Below are 19,607 nucleotides of genomic sequence, written 5' to 3' on the forward strand. Positions count from 1 at the left end.
CTGTTTAGGTAACAGGGGTTAGGTTTTCCCTCACTGAGAAGAGGTCAAGGCTTACAGAGCCGGTTGACAGGCTGGGAGGGCCAGATGTCCTTTTGACGGTGGATGATTTTGCTTCACTCAAACCTCGCATCCCGATAATGCAGGAGCTTATTTGTAGGCAGATGATCAGACCGAGAACGCCGGAAGTAGGCGGATATCGTCTAACAGGCCCAGAGAACGCAGGGAGGGAAATCAAGAGAAGAGAGGTAGCACCTTACAGCCCAGACATCAAGTTCGGTAGACTTAAGTGATGCAGGCAGAGGGCGAGTGGAGCTGTGCTCCGCAGGGGCCGGCCTCCACAGGGCTGGGGGTGCCTTTTTAAGGGGCTCCTGTAGTACGCCACACCCCCAGATTTGGTGATTTCACACAACAGAAGTTTGTTTCCCGTGCACCTTCGGAGGCCCGGAGTCCCCGGGTCAACAAAGACTGACTTGATCGGGCAGGACATTCCGAGCACGTAGAAATCCCCTCCCCGGAGCCCACCGCCAGCCCAGACCGCTCTCCCAGTAAGGCAGTTCTCGGTCACTCGGAACTCAAAACACTTTGAATTACATACTTGTTCTCATCCGGTCAGTTCTACCCTGTCCCACCAGCCCCTAAACTCCACGTAGGCCGGAACCCTGTCCACCAGCTGATCTTTATGTCCTCGGAACTTCCTAGAGTACTTTGGACATAAATCCGCTCTAAACCTATTTGTTGAAGGAAATAAATGGAATAACTGGACTCTGGCGCCACATGCGAAACCTAAAAAGACGCTAAATTTCGTACTAGAGGAGATGCATACGTATATGCTTTCCACATTCCACTCCAGCCTTCTCACTGGGAGTTGTGCTGTCCCTAAACTGACAGCCCCAGAGTTTAATACAGGTGGCGTTGGCCTGGGGCGAAGGCAGCAAAGCAAAGGAAGAGCTTCGTGTAGGTAGCTAGCTGTTCCAACAGCATATGGTATAGGGCGAAGGTTTGCCTGACTTCCCACGCCATCTTGGAGTAGATATTAGTACTCTGGAGATGGTATCTATTAATAATATTACTGTAAGTTTCTGCTTTCTGTTAGATTTGGCAAGTACTTATTGATGTCACCTGTGTGCCTAAGAGCTGTGGCAGGTCGTGGGAACGTGACCGCGCACAGCGTGAGCGCGGCACTGCCCGTACAGAATTGGATGTGCAACTGGGGGGAGAGCATTTGCCAGTTACACTTTATTATTAGTTGCAATGATGCAAGATGAATGTTACGATATAGGAACTTCAGGGTGACGGGACCACACACAGCAAGGTGACCCAGCCTTGGCCGCAGGAGGGAGGTCTCCCCGAATACGCAGGTCTTAACTCTTGTTTTATAAGCTATACTTAAAACCCAGAACTTGGAACTTGGATTACTCGCTTACAGTTTGCCCAGTTTTTATATAGTTCAGGAACCTGTCAGAGTAGTGATAGATACCTGGTTGTCTCACTGTCTCTCAACTCAGTGTCCTTTGTCTACTTGATGGTGTTTTGTTTTTTCCGTTTTGTTGTCTAATGGCATGCAATATCTAGTCTTTTCTTGAAATCTCCCACCTGGCCACTGAAATGACCTTAATTCTAATCCATTCCAGATAAAACAGAATTTTGATGGGAATCACAAATATTTACATTTTCTTATTTTTTTTTTTTTTTATTTATTTTGACAGGGAGGGAAGGGGCAGAGAGAGGGAGAGAGGGTGAGAGAGAATCTCAAGTGGGCTCCACGCTCCTAGCACAGAGCTTCACATGGGACTCAGTCTCACAACCTGAACCATGAGATCGTGACCTGAGCTGAGGTCAAGAATTGATCACTTAACCGACTGAGCCACCCAGGCACCCCTGCGTTTCCTTATTTGAGAAGAATCTGTTTAACCCGTAATATAAGAACGGTTTCAAATATTGTTAAGACATCACATTTTAGTTATTAATGTGATTACTTTCCTGGAGGTTTGACCTAATGTTTGTACTCTGTTCATGAGTCTGTGATAATTTTTGATTTTGAGCTAGATCACTGGACTTGGAATCAGGAGTTAGGGTTGTAATTTGCAGGTTAATGTACTGCAGTTGACTATGGTGTTGATAATGGACTGTGAAGTTGACAGTCTCAGTGAGTCTGTCTCTTCATTTGTAACTGTAACTTTATTGATTCCTTACTTCTGATGTTTATTTATAAATATGAAATTGAAAAAATAATTGTGGTTGTGCACCAAAAGTTTTAATAGAAAAGTAAAGTACCATTGTTAGTAATGTCAGTATAAGCATGGCTAATTATTGTGTTGATATACAATAATGCTTTGTGGTTGTAGGCTTTTAAAATTTATAGGCATTGTATATTACAAAACGTTGATTGGAACACTTTGTTTCTTTAGGGTCCGTTCACTAGCATTAAAGCTTTTAGCATGCCATCTTACAAGGGAAGACGGGGCTCATGTAAAGCGCCCTTCAATAGATGCCAGACTTCTCTCCAGAGTTACTAATTTATTTATCGTGAAGAAACCTATTGAACTCAAATTGGATGACAGAAAAGAACTGATTATTAAGGTGAATATAACTTTTGAGTTTCTTATTTTGTGCTTACTTGCTATATTTGTATATCACATATTTTATGTTACATTCTTCAGTTGGTTTATGCATCTGAGAACAGGTGCTAGCTACCTTCAAGTGTGGTTATTCATGGTAGTTTGAAGTTGTCTTCTGCTTTATCTGGCTTCTGGATACATTTATTTATTGAATAAATATTTCTTGGATTTCTTCAGTGCCTACTACATGCCTGGCTTTATATCCTTTTAATATATATGCTGGAAATGCAAATTAATTAGAATAATAATTTAAATATAATATAAGGTTAACGCAGTGGAAAGAAATTCTGTGGTGACTCTTAAAAACAAATGCTACTGACGTAAAAAACTATCGGAAATTCTTCTTTTTCTTACATTCAAAATAGCCTCTAAGCCAAAAGGAGACCATTCCCATGACAAAAGTTATCAGCCTCTTCCTTGCAAGAGGAAAAAAGTAATACGGGTGGCAAAGGGACTTCTTAAATGTCATAGTAGTTCTGGGATTTTGTTGTTGACCTCTTTTCTAAATCTTTGGCTCTTTCTGTACCTCCAGAGGTGTAGCGCCCAACTCCCCATCATTAGTCAAGACTGTACCCACGCCGTCCGGGACCAGTGCAGCAGTAGATGAAGGAAGCTGTTCGTTATCATCATTGATTCATTCCTGTGCTTGATAGCTTCTCTTGTGGCTTCAAGTATACAGTCTATCAGTTTTTATTTAAGTTTAGGCTAGCCCCCCAGAGCCTGTGGTAGTATTGTACAGCCCCAGGTAATACAGTGGAGTTTTTAAATGGGGAAGCACATACAGTGTTCTTCTAACCTAAGCATCTGGGGCCATGTGACAGCCCTCGCAGGAGGATTGTCGCCTCGACCTGCCTTGACCCCGCACCAGGTCCTGCCGGGGACTCCCTGAGCACTAACCACTGGTAGTTGCTCCTGGGCCGAGTGTGTGGCACGGAGGGTGGTGGGGAGTAGGGGTTCTAGCACTGTCTTTGTGAGTCCCTGGTAGGGCGAGGAGATAGCAGTGGGTGGTGAATGGAGTGTCGTCTTTGTCCTGTCCCCTCCCCACTCACTGTTGGGTTGGCCACCTCAGACCCTGTCCTGGTACAGAGTGACTAGTGTTGGGAGTGGCTGTGTTGGAATGCTGGGCAGCAAGCCCTAGAAGGCCATGTGCTTAGGGTGTGTAAGAGGCAGGAAAGGTAGGGGGCCAAGGTCTTCTAGCCGGTGGCTTTTGGGAGCCACACAGAAGTCCCCAGTCACATGTCTGGGATCACTCTTCTCAGGTTGCTACCTAGGGAAATGTCACGTAGCTTGCATGTTTTCTGTGAAGTTCTTAAGGTGGCTAATGGGTTGTGAATGACTTCCTGGCAAAATCTACCTTAGGAAGAGAGGCTTAGTTGACATGACGGCTCTTTGTTTTAGAACTTAAGTTTTCCCTGACATAGCGCATCATTGCTGCAAATTTACATCATGTGAATATCACTTAAGTAAAGTTGATTTTGAAGCTTTTGTTCTTATGGTATAAATTATAAAATTTTATTGGACAATTTGAAATAGATGAAAACAAATTCTTTCTTTTTTTCTTTTCTTTTTTTTGGTTTTCAGTTGGAGACTGTTGAAAAGGTGTATGAAATCTTTACCTCAGATGATATCGATCTTGTCTTGAGAAAGTCAGCCGCAGAACAGTTAGCTGTGATTATGCAAGGTAATGTCTTTTAAGGAAAATGATTGCTGTACTGCTGATAGTTGACTTGAAATAGCTAACTAAGCGCAGCGGTATCAGGGGTTGCAAACTGCAGTTTTGGGGGCCAGATGCAGGCTATGGTCTTTTTTTTTTTTTTTTTTCTCATAGCCCTTAAGAATGGTTTTTACTTTTTTTTGTTTTCACTGATTTAATTTTTTTTGAGAGAGTGAGAGCGTGTGTGCATGAGCAGGGAGGGGCAGAGAGGGAGACAGAGAATTCCAAGCAGGCTCTGTGCTGTTAGCACAGAGCCCATTGTGGGGCTTGAACCTGTAAACCGTGAGGTCATGACCTGAGCCAAAATGAAGAGTTGGATGCTCAATTGACTGAGCTACCCAGGCACCCTGGGTTTTACATTTTTAAAGAGTTATTAGAAAAAAGAAACAAAAAGAATATGTGACAAAGACAATATGTGACCAGCAACATCTACCATATTTTCTAGTTCTTTCAGAGACAGTTTGCTGATCCCTGGTCTACAGTACCATTATTTAACCTGTAGAATGTCATATGATAGAATTGTCTTCCTTCTAAGATATTGATACAATTCTAATAGTGAATCAAATGTTCCTTTCTCAATTTACCTAGTATACGATGTTTTCAGTTTGTTCTGTCTTGGGTAGAGAAATCAATCAAACAGTACTTTGTGGGTGGATAAAATAAAAATAGTGCACTGTAGCTATGTGTTTTCTTTAAAGGTTTATTTTAAAAAACAGCTAGTAAAATATACTGTTAACTTTATTTGTAGTGTTATTCCATAGGCTTCCATTCTTCCGGTTTTTTATTTTTTCCTGTATGTGATGTATATAATTATCTTTAACATTTGAGACAAATGATAATTTTTGAGACAAATGATAAGTTTGCACTTACATAAAAAGATTGTTTCTGACTCGCAACATGGGATGTGCTTAACGTTCCTCCCGTGACATTAGTGGAAACTGGGATGAGAGAGTAAGTTGAAAAAGCATATCCAGCAGATTTGTGGCTTTAATAACAATGATATAGACTACAGAAAATAAGGCTCTAGAAAACGTGGACAGCCTTAGCTAAGAAGATCAAAAATCTCTTGTAGAGAGTGTTCTTTCAGTATTGTTAACATTCCAAAAATAAAACTTATAATTTTGGTGTACACTGTATTGGTGAGTAGTGGAAACTTTTTTTTTAAGTGGCAGCTAAAGGTAGTTATAGTCACAGCTACTAGTTCAGTATCAATATGGGTACAGTATTTATGTTTTTCTCATTGCATATATGTATATTCTCAATGAGAGTGTAGGAGAACATGATTTGTCTTGAGAGACGTTAAATACTTTAACGTATAAGCAAGTAGAGCTTTTGTTGCTAGTGATAATTCTTTGTGTGTGTGTGTGTGTGTGTGTGTGTGTGTGTGTGTGTGTGTGTGTTTGCACAGGTGTTACTCTGTTTAGGCTGCTCTAATAGAATACCACAGACTGGGTAGCTTATGAACAACAGAAATTTATTTCTGACAGCTCTGGAGGCTGAAAGTGCAAGATCAAGGTGCCAGCAGATTCGGTGTCTGGTGACAGCCACCTTCTTGGTCCATAGATAGCCATCTTTTCCCTATGTCCTCATAGGGAGCAGAGGCAAGGAAGCTCCCTGAGGCCTCTTTGACAAGGGCACTCATGCCATTCTTCAGTGCTCCACCATTCATGACCTAATTGCCTCCCAAAGGCCCCAGTTTCTAATATCTCACTGGAGATTAGGTTTCAACGTAAGAATTTGGGGGGAACATAAACAGTACATAGCAGTGAACGTGCACGCACACACACACACACACACACACACACAGACGCAGTATGTATGTTATTAAAAAAGAGTTAATGTTTTTCAGAAATACATATAGTATGTAACAATCCCTTACCCTTTATATTTGCTATTGGCAGTTTGAGATTAGAAGTCTGAGTTTGTATTTATTTACTTTTATTTTTTTAAGTCATCTCAGCACCCAGTGTGGGGCTCAAACTCAGGACTCCCAAGATCAAGAGTTGCCTGACTGAGTCCACCAGGCGCCCCTGAAATCTGAGTGTTAATTAATAGAAAATGACCATGTTGCAAGCTATTAACATCACTTGTGGATAATTCTAAACATTTTGAGGTGATGGATTTGGAAAACAGAAGGATTGTCAGTGAAACAATATGAAGAAAATAATTTGTCATGTACAAATAAAAGGATTCATTTATATACTGAAAATTCTAGTAGTTTTTAGGGTCTGAACTTATTTTTGTAATAGTTTTTGATTTCTACATTGTAAAAGTAAGTAGGATGTACTTGTTCCTTAAAAGTTTTCAAATAGTTCAGGTGTATATACAGTAGAAGTTTAAAGTTTCATTCTCTAAAATTCAACACCATGTGTAACTATTTTTAACAGTTTGAGTTTTGGATATCTGTTCTGTATTTTTAAAACTTGAGAAAATAATTTTTAACTCTTAGTAACTTCTTTTTTTGGGGTTTACAGATATTAAAATGCATGCTGTGGTGAAAAAGTTATGCTTAATCGACAAGATAATTGAATATTTAAATGAATGTGTATGTCAGGATGGTGAGGTAAGACTGATATGTATCTATACATATTTTTACAGATTGGTATTTTTATTAATCAGATCTGAAGCTAAATTCATCTGAATTTGGATAAGTACTTGAAAATTAAATCCTGATTAATACCAAGTACCTTGTTTAGGTTTTTATTTCTAAGAGTGGGATCTCTATAAAGGAAAACTAATCTTAACTTTTTTAAAGCTATGTAAGCAGAAGTATATGCAAAGCTTATTTTCAGTGGAAAATAATTATCAAAAAAATTTTTTATAGTTTATTATTTTGAGAGGGCGAGCATGAGTGGGGGAAGGGCACAGAGAGAGGTGGAGAGAGAGACGATCCCAAGCAGGCTCCGTTTTGTCAGCATGGAGCCCGATGTGGGGCTCGAACTCACGAACCAGGAGATCATGACCTGAGCTGAAGTCAGACACTTAAGTGACTGAACCACGCAGGCACCCTGGAAAATAATTCTTAATATTTATTTGCATTTATGTTTGACACAATTTTGATGAAAAAGCATAAAATTTAGAGTAAGATTATAGTTTATTTTACCTCACCTTAGAATTGTTGATAATAAAATAACTGTGTTTATTCCCTCCTGGCCAGGTTGTAGAGTGCTTGATCCAGCCGTGCCTCACGCTTTTGAGGAAGGTTCTTTGTGCTGACCCGGTCATGCGTGTGGCCCTCTCACAACAGTCTTCTCTCTTAACCCTGTTATTCAGAGGTGAGTAAAATAAGTTCTGCTAATAATGAGATCAGTCTTAAGCTTTAAGTGTTATTCTTTAAAGGTAGGTAACATTTAGTTTCCATCTTGCTAACAGAATAACAACGTTTTTTAGTGAATACGCTGCTAAAAATACTCCTCACAATGGAAAATGTTTCTTTTGTGGAAATTTCCTTGTACTCTTGTCACTGATTAGGTCTCAGAACTGAGAAAGGCTGAAGCCTCTGATTGTTCTTTGCACATTGATGTGGCTTTCATTTGGTGCTCACTTACTTGTTATCTATAGAGAGAGCTCTAGCTGCTGTCATTCCTGCCTTGTTCCAGTTCCTGTTCCCACAGTGTTAGTTTGCTTGTGCCTTTCCATCCTGACCTCCAGCGTGGCATCTGATCATGTCAATAAACTGACATTAAGAGTATACACCCAGGCCATGTGGAGTGGCAACCAGACCATCCTGAATGACTCTGAGCATGAATTTATTATATTTTATAAAGTATGATTTTTTTTAAACCCATTTTAATGTGTTTAGGTTGAAAAATTCCATGTAGTTTTGTTCTCTTTTTCTTCCTCCTGACCATTCTCAATAGAAAGCTTGGTAACATTTTGTGCTATTTTCTTTCTTAGAAGTTCAGACTACCTTTTAAATAATTCTGAAAGAGGCATCTTGGTCAAATGTCTCAATATGCTTAACCTTGTTAATTATTGTAATATTTATGTTCAAAGTATTATTCGAATATAGATAAGATTGTAGTCATTTTATTTTAGCATTTTCTTTTCTTCTAATGGCTTCTGCTTTCCAAGTGAAGGGGACACAGTTTATTTAATAATAGCATTGATCAAGGTCCAAACCAGGTGAAATTCTAAGTAGACTCAGAGTGTCTAGGCTCATACAGTCTTGAATAGTGTGTACAATTTCACAAGTTTTACATAGATTGCTCTGAGGAAGAGTAGTAATTGTGGATCTTGAGTTTTCTTTAATCGTGTTATCTTCCTATTAACCTTATTCAGTAAAATTTAGTCCCTAGTTTACCTTTTCTTTTTTTTTCTTTTCAAACTTAATTCTTATTTTTATTTACTTTTTCATTTATAATTGTGATTTAAATTATTCAAGCATTCATGCACACTTACTAGATTCAAATACACTCTTCAAGGCAACATCATCTGTACCCTTTTAGTATTAACAATTATTCTATCTCATTGATGTTTTTGAGAACTACTTCAGTGAGTCTCAAAATGAATTACAACATCTCTTATAAATGGGTTTAGTTTCAGGGCAGAATTAGTTTTTTAACCAAGTACTCAACCAGGAAAATTCATTCCTCAGCAAACGTTTATCGAGTATATACTATGTGCGAGATACAGTACTAGGCCTTGGGGATATGTTGATGAGTTTGGTAATTGGCCCTCTTGGAGCCTGTGGTGTAGTTGGAGACTTTGACAGATGCACAATACAGTGTAATACCACCTGTTATAGTAGAATTCCTGGTGCCAGAGGGAAGTGTTCCTGAGGTGATTGAGTGGTGGGAAAACATTGGAGAATGCTTCTAGGAAACGTGGATCTAAGTTGGAATTTCAGAAATGAATAGGAGTCCAATTAGAGAGGGCTGCTTTCCAGATAAAGGGAGCCATGGTTAGGTATGAGAGAGAATGGTGTATTTGAAATGGTGGTTGGTCAGGAGTGACTGGATTTTGGAGGCACGAAGGGAAAATGAGATGAGGCACAGAGGGCAGTTCATTCAGGGCCTGGTAGGTCACAGTAGACAGCACTGAGAAGCCATTTAAGATTATTAAATGGAGAAGTATGTGTTTTAGAAAGATTATTCTATCTATAGGATAGATTAGATAGAATAGATAGATATAAATAGAATAGATTCTATCTATAGAATAGATTATTCTATCTATAGAAGATTCTATCTATAGAATAGATGGAAAGGGAATAATAATTAAATAATCTTTCAGACACATTGCTTTTAATTATAAACTTTAAGTCTTGACAGAATCCTGTCTTGAATTTCAGAGTTAGAAGTTAATTTAGAACTCCTTTATTACACCATCTTACAGTGAGGAAATTGAGATCTAGAGTGATTTATCGACTTGGCCAAGGTCATAACTAGATAATGGTGGAGGCAAGAGAAGAACCGACACTTCCTTACCTTTGCTGATTTGTTTTTGTTTTAAATATATGCAGCTTATACATCCTTATTGTAAAAGTTCCAATAGTATGGAACAGTACAAAGTAAAATGCTAGAAGTTTCTGAAATTTTCTTTCAGTTTCCCCAAAGAAGAATATACTAGGTATTGTTTGGCATATACCATTTGGAATGATCTTTTCTATACACCCATGTTGTATTTTTATGATATACTTAAGTATTGTGTTGCTTTTTTCCGAGTGAAAGTGTATCTTGAATATCTTTCCATGTTATTACATGTGAGACTGCCTTCTTAAAAACAAAACCAAAAAACTGCACAGTGTTTCATAGTTTCAGTTTGCCCTATTAATATTAATATTTCTCTTGAATTTTTAACTATAACAGTAATCATATTATATGATCATCTTCTGCATACTCTGTAATTGGAACTGCTGGGTCAAAGAGATTTTACAGGATATGGTTCAGTTCCCCTCCAGATCATTCCCACCGGTGGTATTTAAAAGTGCCTGTTTTCCTCACAACCGTGCTTAACATCAAATATGTCTCATTTAAAAAATCTCTTTAATCTTATTGGCAAAAGTAATATCTCACTGTTGTTTTTTTGCTGTTCTTTTTTTTTAACTTTTAGGGTAGGTGATTATCTTTTTGTGTATTATATATCAAATTTCTTATTCTGTGAATTCCCTATTTTTCTGTTGTATTTAGTTTCCTTTTAGTGACTGGTAGAGTTTCCCTTCTATAACAAATAGAAACTGGGCACCTGGGTGGCTCAGTTGGTCAAGTGTCCGACTTCGGCTCAGGTCACGATCTCACAGTTCGTGAGTTCGAGCCCCACATTGGGCTCTGTGCTGACAGCCCGGAGCCTGGAGCCTGCTTGGGATTCTGTGTCTCCCTCTCTCTCTGCCCCTCCCCCACCCATATTCTGTCTCTCTCTCTCTCTCTCTCTCTCTCTCTCTCGAAAATAAACATTAAAAATTTAAACAAACAAAAAACAAATAGAAATCTTGTGCCTGATTTTATGTTAAGATTTTCTTCTAAGCTTTCTATCCTTTTGATGTATTTATTATTCTGTCTTCGGCCCTAAATATTTTATGAACGTATATAAAGCTTTTCTGTTATAGCAACTGAGCTTTTCATCATGCTCTATAAGGAGAGGCTTCTCCACTTCCAAATTCATAATGCTAAATAGGCTTCTATTTTTTCTGTTAACGTGTTTATAGTGTTTAAAAAATGTAGATCTTTATCTAGAATTGATTTTGATATATAGTGTAAGATAGAGATCTAAATGTATTTTTTTCATATTGTAGGTAGTTGTACTGCAATAATTTCTTATGTTTTTGGAAATATGATAGCTCATCCTATCCCCACTGATACAGAGTGTATACTTTACCATAAATTAAATTCTTACATGTATTTCTGTTTCTGTTCATTGCTAGTTTGTTTTAAACATTTATTTATTTTTGAGAGGGAGACAGAGTGTGACTGGGGGAGGAGCAGAAAGAGGGGGAGACACAGAATCCGAAGCAGGCTCCAGGCTCCGAGCCCCATGCGGGGCTCGAACTCACAGACCGCGAGATCATGACCCGAGCTGAAGTCGGGCGCTCCACCGAGGGAGCCACCCAGGCGCCCCAGTTAGTTGCTATTTTTAGTCATGTCAATTACATGTCGATATTTTCTTTTTCTTATAGTTAGGAAAAATGTCTTCTTTTGCAACTGATTTTTTGTTGCTACTTTCCTGGATTTGCTAACTCTGTATTATGTTGTTATTCCTGTATGATTGGTACCACCACCATACCAGTTGATTAGAATTTCATAGTTGTCAAGCACTGAGAGATCTTAACATTGAGAATGTTACAGCAGTGGAAACTGAGGCTTATTAATACTAAAGGATTTGACCAGGACTCTCCAATTACGTCGTGGTGCTATCCTTATGTCTTGTTAGCTCAGAACAGTTTCCTTTACCATTATCTTGTTGTAATAAATAAGACACACAAATTAAAACAACACCAACACAAAGACAGTGTTTTGAAGTCGAATGTAAGTTCTATGATTATATGTTTGTGGAAAGGGCAGAAATGATCAAATAAGGAGATCTTTGAATGAGCAGGCTTTAGCTGGAGATAAAAGACTTGGCAAACCTTCCTAGAAGCTAGATCAGTTTGCTTCTTTGAGTAACTGAAAGTTACTCACACACAGTATGGAGTGAGTGGATCTGCAAGTGTGGTTCCTGGACCAGCCATGTGTGGGATTCACGGGCTCTAGCCCAAACCTGCAGAAGCAGAAACTCTGTTTTAACAAGCCCTCCAGATGATCCACATATGTTAGTGTATCTGGGTTAATGTTGCGTTTCTCAGAATGACATCTCTTCCCTTTGAGTTAAGATATTTTAAATTTGAAGTTCATTTTTCTAGAGGTAAAAATATTTCATGAAGTTAATGCATCTTTATTTTTAGTTTCCCTGATATTTCATGAAGATCGTACTGTTGTGACTGAAGTCGGAGCATTATTTTGTCTTCTCTTATTTGATGAAGTATCAAGAATGGATATGTGGTGAGCTATAAGAATTTTAAAACTTTTTTTACTCTTTTTTAAAAATTTTATTTAAAATGTTTATTTATTTTTGAGAGAGAGACAGAGCGTGAGCAGGGAGGGGCAGAGAGAGGGAGACACAGAATCCAAGGCAGGCTCCAGGCTCTAGGCTCTGAACCGTCAGCACAGAGCCCGACGCGGGGCTCAAACTCACGAACTGTGATGTGAGATCATGACCTTAGTCAAAGTCGGATGCTTAACGGACTGAGCCACCCAGGCGCCCTAAAATTTTACTCAATTTTAAAGTTTCTGATGCAGTCATAGCAATGCATGGAAATTTCTGAATTATGAAGCTTATGCTTCCCATTTTGGTTTGAGCAAGCAGTATCAAAAAGTCCATTGGCTCAAGCATAAGGGACTCTTAAAAAATGAGAACAAACTGAGGGCTGATAGGGGGTGGGAGGGAGAGGAGGGTGGGTGATGGGTATCGAAGAGGGCATCTTTTGGGATGAGCACTGGGTGTTGTATGGAAACCAATTTGACAGTAAATTTCATATATTTAAAACAACAACAACAACAAAAAAAGCCCATTGGCTCAAAAAGTCCCCTGAACTCTTATTTTTTAACTACTGAGCATAAAATTTAAAAACTACTGCAGTGATTTTTGCCAATACCTTTTTTAGTGTATACTTTCAATTTTATGTGTTTTTTCTTTAGTATTTTATTAAAAAGCTTTTGGGAAGATGTTAAGATGATAATATATCTGATTAGCACTGACCTTGAGCAGGATCAAGTGGGAGGGGCTCAGAATGACCTGCCAGTGCAGTGCCCACGTTACATGAATCATTTATTGTACGACTTCCTGAAGAAAAGCATCATTTACTCTTCAGAAGCAAATCCAGGTGGTAGCAAACATGTACTAACTATACAAATGATAGAACCAATTGCAACTCTTGATTGGAGTTTCAGTCAAGGAGCAAATTATATTTGTCAGATGAAACCATGGTTTACTCAGTTGTTTCTTTTCTTTTGTGTGTGTGTGTGTGTGTGTGTGTGTGTGTGTGTGTGTGTGTATGTTTTTAATGAACTAGGTCTATTAATCCTTCTGATAAACCTTCTTCACCACCAATCTTCAGTTTGCCTGTTTCAGTTTTTAGAAGGTAAGTGATTTATTTTTTTAATTTTTTTGAAGGTAAAATGTTACAGAAAGGGAAACCAAAATCTATAAGTTGTCACAGTTTTCATCTGGTATTTAAATCACATGATTTGTAGTGTTTTAATGTTCCCTTACAGTGGTGCTTTGGAGAGTTCAGTAAACACACGTTCTCATCACCAGCACTCCAAATCTGGATGTGGTTCGGACGTTCAGAGAGGTTGAAAGGACTATCCAGTGAACAAATGTGCTCACTCTCCAGTCTAGATTCAGCAGTTGTTAACACACAGGCTTAGTTGCTTTTCTGTCTCCCTCAGTGTGTTTATTTATTTATATGTAATTTTTCCTCTGATGCATTTGAAAATAAGTTTCAGACATAATTTTACTTCCTTTCTAATTATTCCACCATGTACCTCCTTAAATTAAGAGCATTCTTCTACGTAACCACTATATTATACATGATCACATCTAAGAAAATTAAAAAATAATTCTGTGACATGATCCAATTTCTCCAAAATGGTAGTTACCTCTTAGAGGAGGGCAAAGAGAGTAATTGACAAGAAAAGGGAACAAAGAGACTTTCTAAAGGGATGGAAATGTTCTGTATTTTATTCTGAGTGGTGGCCATACAAATGAATACAAATGGAAGAATTCATCAAGCTATATATATAGACTGAAAATCTGTGTATTTTAAAGATAGGTAAATATGTCTTAATAAAACTATGATTAATTTAAAAATAACATTCCATAACCTGGTAGATATTATTACCTATAGTATGATCACTTTCACTGCTGTATGATATTCTACTGTTAATTTGCCACAACTTATTCATTCTCCGGTCAGAAGGCATTTGGATTGATTCTGGGTTTTTGTTCCTGTATCCACTCCTGTAAACATGTATGTTTCCTGGGATAGTACACAAGAGTTCCTTTTAGATATATTCTTAAAAGAGTCAAATTCCTTGTTTGTAGACATCACCCACTCTTTATGGTCTTTAGATTTGGCTAAGTCATCAAACTCAGAGAGCTACAGTAGATCATGCTTGGAATGAGATTGCATGTGTCGTTGCCGGGACCTGTCTTGGCTTAGAAGACTTGTGTGCTAATAGGAGATTCGGTGTCTAGTTAAGTGTGCCGTAGGCATAATTTCCAGGGCCCCACAAGACATGTCACTTGCAAGAGCCACAGCACTCAGGGGTGCTCAGAGGTCTGGCTTCCCATTATGCATTCATAGTTTATTCCCATACTTCCCAGCCCAGGTGTGGGAATCACTTTTAGTATAAGCAAAAAAAGCAGCTTAGTAATATTGTTGACATTCCATATCTATTTGGTTATCTTAGCTCAAGATAAAATTCATCCATAGAGAAGAAGAAAGGGTTTTCTTATGCCTTTACTCACAGTAATTTTGTTATTTTAAAACGTGTTGCCCCTCTGGTAGATGTGGTTTTTCAAACTGGTTGTGATGCATTAATTACTTGTGCCTTTTATTCCTTTCTTCCTTCTGTGTTCTTTAGGCTTAATTTGAAGTTTGTTTTCTAACTTACTAAAGAAGTCCCCATTGGTTGATTGCCTTGCCTTTTTTTGTTCGGTGCAAGTCCTTTCAATTGAGCTCTGTGCCCTTCCAGCAGGCCCTATGAGTCTGTTAGTGTTTTCTTGCATTCTGGCACAGAGAGATGTCCAAGAATCACCTTTCATTTCCCTCTCTCAGACCTGGTGTTAGCCATTTGTCTCAGGAATCTTGGTTACTTTTGTGGAAAATTTCAATTTTTCACAAAATATTTTCTTAGATTATTCAGCCTCATTTGTACGTAGAACTCACTCTTAGCTTGTTTTTTGAGAAGTATGAAATGAAAAAGCACAGTAAAGGTTCCTCTTAGAAATCTTACCCAATTGTATTTATCTAATGTTAGTCACAACTCTGTGAATTAGGGGTTTGGTATATGTATTTTAGGAAAACTATTTTTTAACATCTGAACATGCTAGTCCTTGCTGTCCTGTTAAATGCTGTTAAATTAGCTTGGACTGGTTTAAGAGATCTTGCTATTGAGTCTGTTCGTATATCTAAAATATTTCTGGGTCCTCTTGGTGACGCATAGTGATTGGGTTTATTGGTGATACAACTACGTTCTCAAGTGAAGATATTAAGTTGTGATTTTTGTCATTCGGTGACTGCTGTGAACATAAGGCAATTCATTTAGCCTCTTTAAAATTCATTTTGATCATCTGTAAAATGGGTGTCACTGCCATGCCATGTAACTGAACAAATGATAAATAATATACAGCGTTTGGTATAAAGTAGACACTCATGTTCTAGCTGCAGCATTTTATGTGTGGCTCACTGTAGCCACAGGCCTTGACTTGAGAGGGCATTAGTTATCTCTGCAAACAACTCTAATACAACACAGAATCAGGTGAGTCTTCAGGAGAGACTTTGGAAGGTGTTTTTGGGAATTTAGAGGATGGCAAAAGAATAATTGGAATACTGTAGACAGCATGCTAACTGTTCAAACTAGGGGCCGTGAGAGCGAGCTCCATATTATTGGGAGACATAGAGGGAGCCGGCGTTTGTAGCTCACCTGTGTTAGTAGTGTTTAAGAATCTCAAAGTTTGTAACTGTTTGTGTACATTTTCTTTAGGTATCATCTACCAGTGCATGTAGTTGGCCACCATGCTGTGAGTCCTTACTCCATAGTTTTGCCGTTATCTGCTGATTGTTTGGCCTTGAAGCCGGTCTCAGACATGCTGAGAATAGCTTGGAACTTGTCCTGGTATCATGGGAGTGAAAATCTTTTGAAGCAAATGAATTCCGAACCTAAAATCAAAGAGTAAGCTGTTTTAGTTGAAACAGTCCTGATGCAGGACTCGAACTCAAGAACTGTGAGATCGTGACCTGAACCGAAGTCAGACACTTAACTGACTGAGCCACCCCCAGGCATCCCCATATTGAACTAATTACAAGTAACTAGTTAGGTTTTCTTTTTCTTTTAGGGCAAGTGGCTTTTTTACTTACTATCATCTGATTCTGCTTTTTCACTGAAGGTTGTAATTTTTACTCTGTTTTAAAGATTACATGTGTTCATTACTTTTTAAAAACCATCACACAAGGAAATTTAAAAAGTACGTGCTCTGTGCTGTTTTAGAGATTATAGAAAGTTTGGTTAATTAATGGACATTAAGTCACTAGGAAAAGTCCTCTGGTTTAGAGTAAAAGTTCAGTATGTATATGTATAAATGTTGTTACCATTATTGTGATGAAGATTACTTTGAATATCCTGATAATTCTGATCTGTCAGGACTTTCTTATTTGCATGAAAATTATATTTCTGTAAGCAGGAAAATGTCAATAGAAACAGGATGCTAGTGTAAAACTCTAATATTGACAGATATATATCAGATTTTCTTTTGGCCATGAGTCAGCCTTTAAAATGAAGATAATATAGGGGCCCCTGGGTGTCTCCATCAGTTAGGTGTCCGACTTTGGCTTGGGTCATGATCTCACGGTCCATGAGTTCAAACCCCGCGTCGGGCTCTGTTCTGACAGCTTGGATCCTGGAGCTTGCTTTGGATTCTGTGTCTCCATCTCTCTCTCTCTCTCTCTCTCTCTCTCTCTCTCTCTCTGCTCTTTCTCTGCTCACACTCTGTCTCTGTGTCTCTCAGAAATAAATAAAACGTTAAAAAAAAAAACTTAAAAGTAAAATGAAGATAATATGGAATTTTTTGGAGAGAGTTTATAATAAACATAAATGTGAGCTTTTATTTAGATAGCCTTATGTTGCTCTTCCTCTGTTTCTGTTTATTTAGGTGTTCAGACACGTTGAAACTATCCACAGAGGATACCCTTGCTCTGAAGGTGACGCACACAGCTAGTGGCCTGAGGGACTGTCTCCATTCCGTGGTCGAGGCTGCAGCCCACAGGGAAGTGAGGGCTGCCATCACGAGAATGAGTTTTTATCTTCTGAATGACAGATTGTCTTTAAAGAGCGGCACCGGCCCCTGTGGGCTGACCTTGAAGTCCTTGGCCTGGCACACTACACTGAACAGGTCAGTGCGTACAGCTCAAGGCCGCCAGTTTTGAAGGCTGGGAATGAGTTGTTTTTGGGTTTATCTCCACATCTTTGAAGATAAGAGCACACATTCTTCTCGTTACTGTCATTAGAGATATGTTTTCTCTGTAAGAAAGACTCTGTGATTTTTATTATCTGTAATAAATGTCTAACAGTAGCAAAAGAGAAAAATTTCCTGAATCACTGCCTTTTGGAACTAATAATAAACAACACAGTTTTTATGTCCTATCATAGAACATTTTGGCATCTTACAAAAGTAGACGATTAGGATAGACCTGGATGAACAAAGTGAATGTCTGTTCTGTTCACATTGTAAAAGAGCCGAGACATTGGCGATTGATTAATAGGTTTGGGACACCTGCCGTGGGCTGTTTTGTTTTGTTTTGCTTTTGTTTTGTTCTTAAGAAAATTACCTCATTTTTCTTTTTACTCTGAATTTCATGAAGTTGATTGCCATGTGGAGATCCTTTAGTAGTTATTGGGAAGGCTCTAGCTTATAAATTTAACATGTTTAACTGGTAGCAGATGGCTGCACTTGAAACAAGTAAGACTGACAAGCAGCCATTGCCAGCAGTTTTACATTTTAATCTTCTTGTGGATTTAGTCTCAGATGTATAACTTTCTATTAAACATAACATGTGCCATTTGCAAAATGCAAGGTTAAATGAATTTCCAACATGTGAACTCGAAATGTATCTCTCACAGTTCAGAGGTCTAATTCGCCTTTTCCAGTGGGGTGCTGGGATCAGCCAGTACCTCTGTGAGAGAGCTGGCAGCTGAATTTCAGGATTCTTGTAAGTTAGTTGTTAAAACACAGCCATTCTTAAAAATGAAATTGTATAAATTTACAGTTAAATGTATTATAAGAAGAGTGGAGGTGATGTCATCACTTCCTGATTATTTTGCAACCTTTTGCTGACACTTGTGTTCATGCAGTTGTTCCTGTCTGTTGTATCTGTGCTGTGGAAATGCCGTGTGCTGGTATGCTGGTGTGCGTCTCTCCACAAAGGTGTGATGTGTTGGTGGCTTGCGTTCAGCCACGGGGAAGACTTCCACTCAGAATTGGCGAACACAGCAAATCATCCCATCCCTTACCTGGTTGTTAAGTATTTGTCAGCACACCACTTACTGTAAAGAGCTAGAAACCATGAAAATTGTCTGCTTGTCTTGTAGGTTTCTACAAGTGCTTCCTGCTTGCACTGAAGATGAGAAACTGCTAATAGACATCATACATTTTTTAAATAAGTTATTGAAGGAACAAAGGAAAAACTCATCAGTAGAACTTCTAAACTGGCTTCTAGAATTACTTCTTAGACATGTAAGTGTTTTTAAGGAATTGAATTTTAGGTTTGACAAATGATTTATTTGTAAAAATTAGTAATGCTATGTAACCAAAAAGTGTGATTTTCTTTTATAGCCCATGTTTTTAGTAAAGTATTTCCTTAAAACTTTGGAGTAGAGAAGATTTTCTCCAAGAAGAGACATAATTTCGAACTTATAAAGAAGGAAATCTGTAAATGTGACTGCATAAAAATGACATGGCAGTGAATAAGACAGAAACCCTGTCCTCATGGAACACATTCTAGTAGAGTGCACAGAAAACAAAGATATTCTGCAGGGGGCAACAGTAAGTGAGGAAACATAAATAGGATAAGTAAGTGAGGAAAAATAAAATAGGATAAGAGGGCAGAGGTAGGCAGAAGTGGAGATGCTCCATTAGATCCGACGGTCAGAGAAGGCTCCCCCTCTGACTAACATTTGGCCAGAGCACTGAGTTAACTGTCACAGTCAGCCCTATAGGTATCTCAGGGAAGAGCATTCTGGCAAGAGAGGAAAAGAAATGCAAAGGCACTTAGTTGTCAGGGCCATGTTTGAAAGGCAACCAGAGGTCAGTGTGGCTGCAACAGGATGAATGAAGAATGGTGGTAGGAGATGAGATCAGAAGGATATTCAGACTCAAGCTCAAATAGAGCTTTGTAGGCTGAGGAGCTTAACCTAAATGAGCAAGGAAGCTGGTGGTGGATTTTGAGTGGAAGAGTAACATGATGTGATTTAAATTTGAGAAGATCGTAGTAGCAGCTGTCTCCAGAACCGTAGGTGGCATGA

The 19,607-nt window shown here is 38.6% G+C and overlaps 1 protein-coding gene across 5 annotated transcripts in view; it reads left to right on the forward strand.

The window, feature by feature from the left end:
* The window catches only part of RTTN (rotatin), a 162,721-nt gene that overhangs the window by 48,107 nt on the left and 95,007 nt on the right, over nucleotides 1-19,607 (forward strand). For all 5 annotated transcript variants that reach the window (XM_049619629.1, XM_049619628.1, XM_049619631.1 and 2 more), the window contains 9 exons: nucleotides 2,409-2,580; nucleotides 4,200-4,299; nucleotides 6,807-6,895; nucleotides 7,490-7,607; nucleotides 12,209-12,305; nucleotides 13,376-13,444; nucleotides 16,074-16,262; nucleotides 17,239-17,478; nucleotides 18,675-18,819. In XM_049619629.1, coding sequence (XP_049475586.1) covers nucleotides 2,409-2,580; nucleotides 4,200-4,299; nucleotides 6,807-6,895; nucleotides 7,490-7,607; nucleotides 12,209-12,305; nucleotides 13,376-13,444; nucleotides 16,074-16,262; nucleotides 17,239-17,478; nucleotides 18,675-18,819 — 1,219 coding nt within the window. The remainder of the gene's footprint in view (nucleotides 1-2,408; nucleotides 2,581-4,199; nucleotides 4,300-6,806; nucleotides 6,896-7,489; nucleotides 7,608-12,208; nucleotides 12,306-13,375; nucleotides 13,445-16,073; nucleotides 16,263-17,238; nucleotides 17,479-18,674; nucleotides 18,820-19,607) is intronic.

This window comes from Panthera uncia (assembly GCF_023721935.1).
Source record: "Panthera uncia isolate 11264 chromosome D3 unlocalized genomic scaffold, Puncia_PCG_1.0 HiC_scaffold_8, whole genome shotgun sequence".
In the NCBI taxonomy this organism is placed as follows: domain Eukaryota; kingdom Metazoa; phylum Chordata; class Mammalia; order Carnivora; family Felidae; genus Panthera; species Panthera uncia.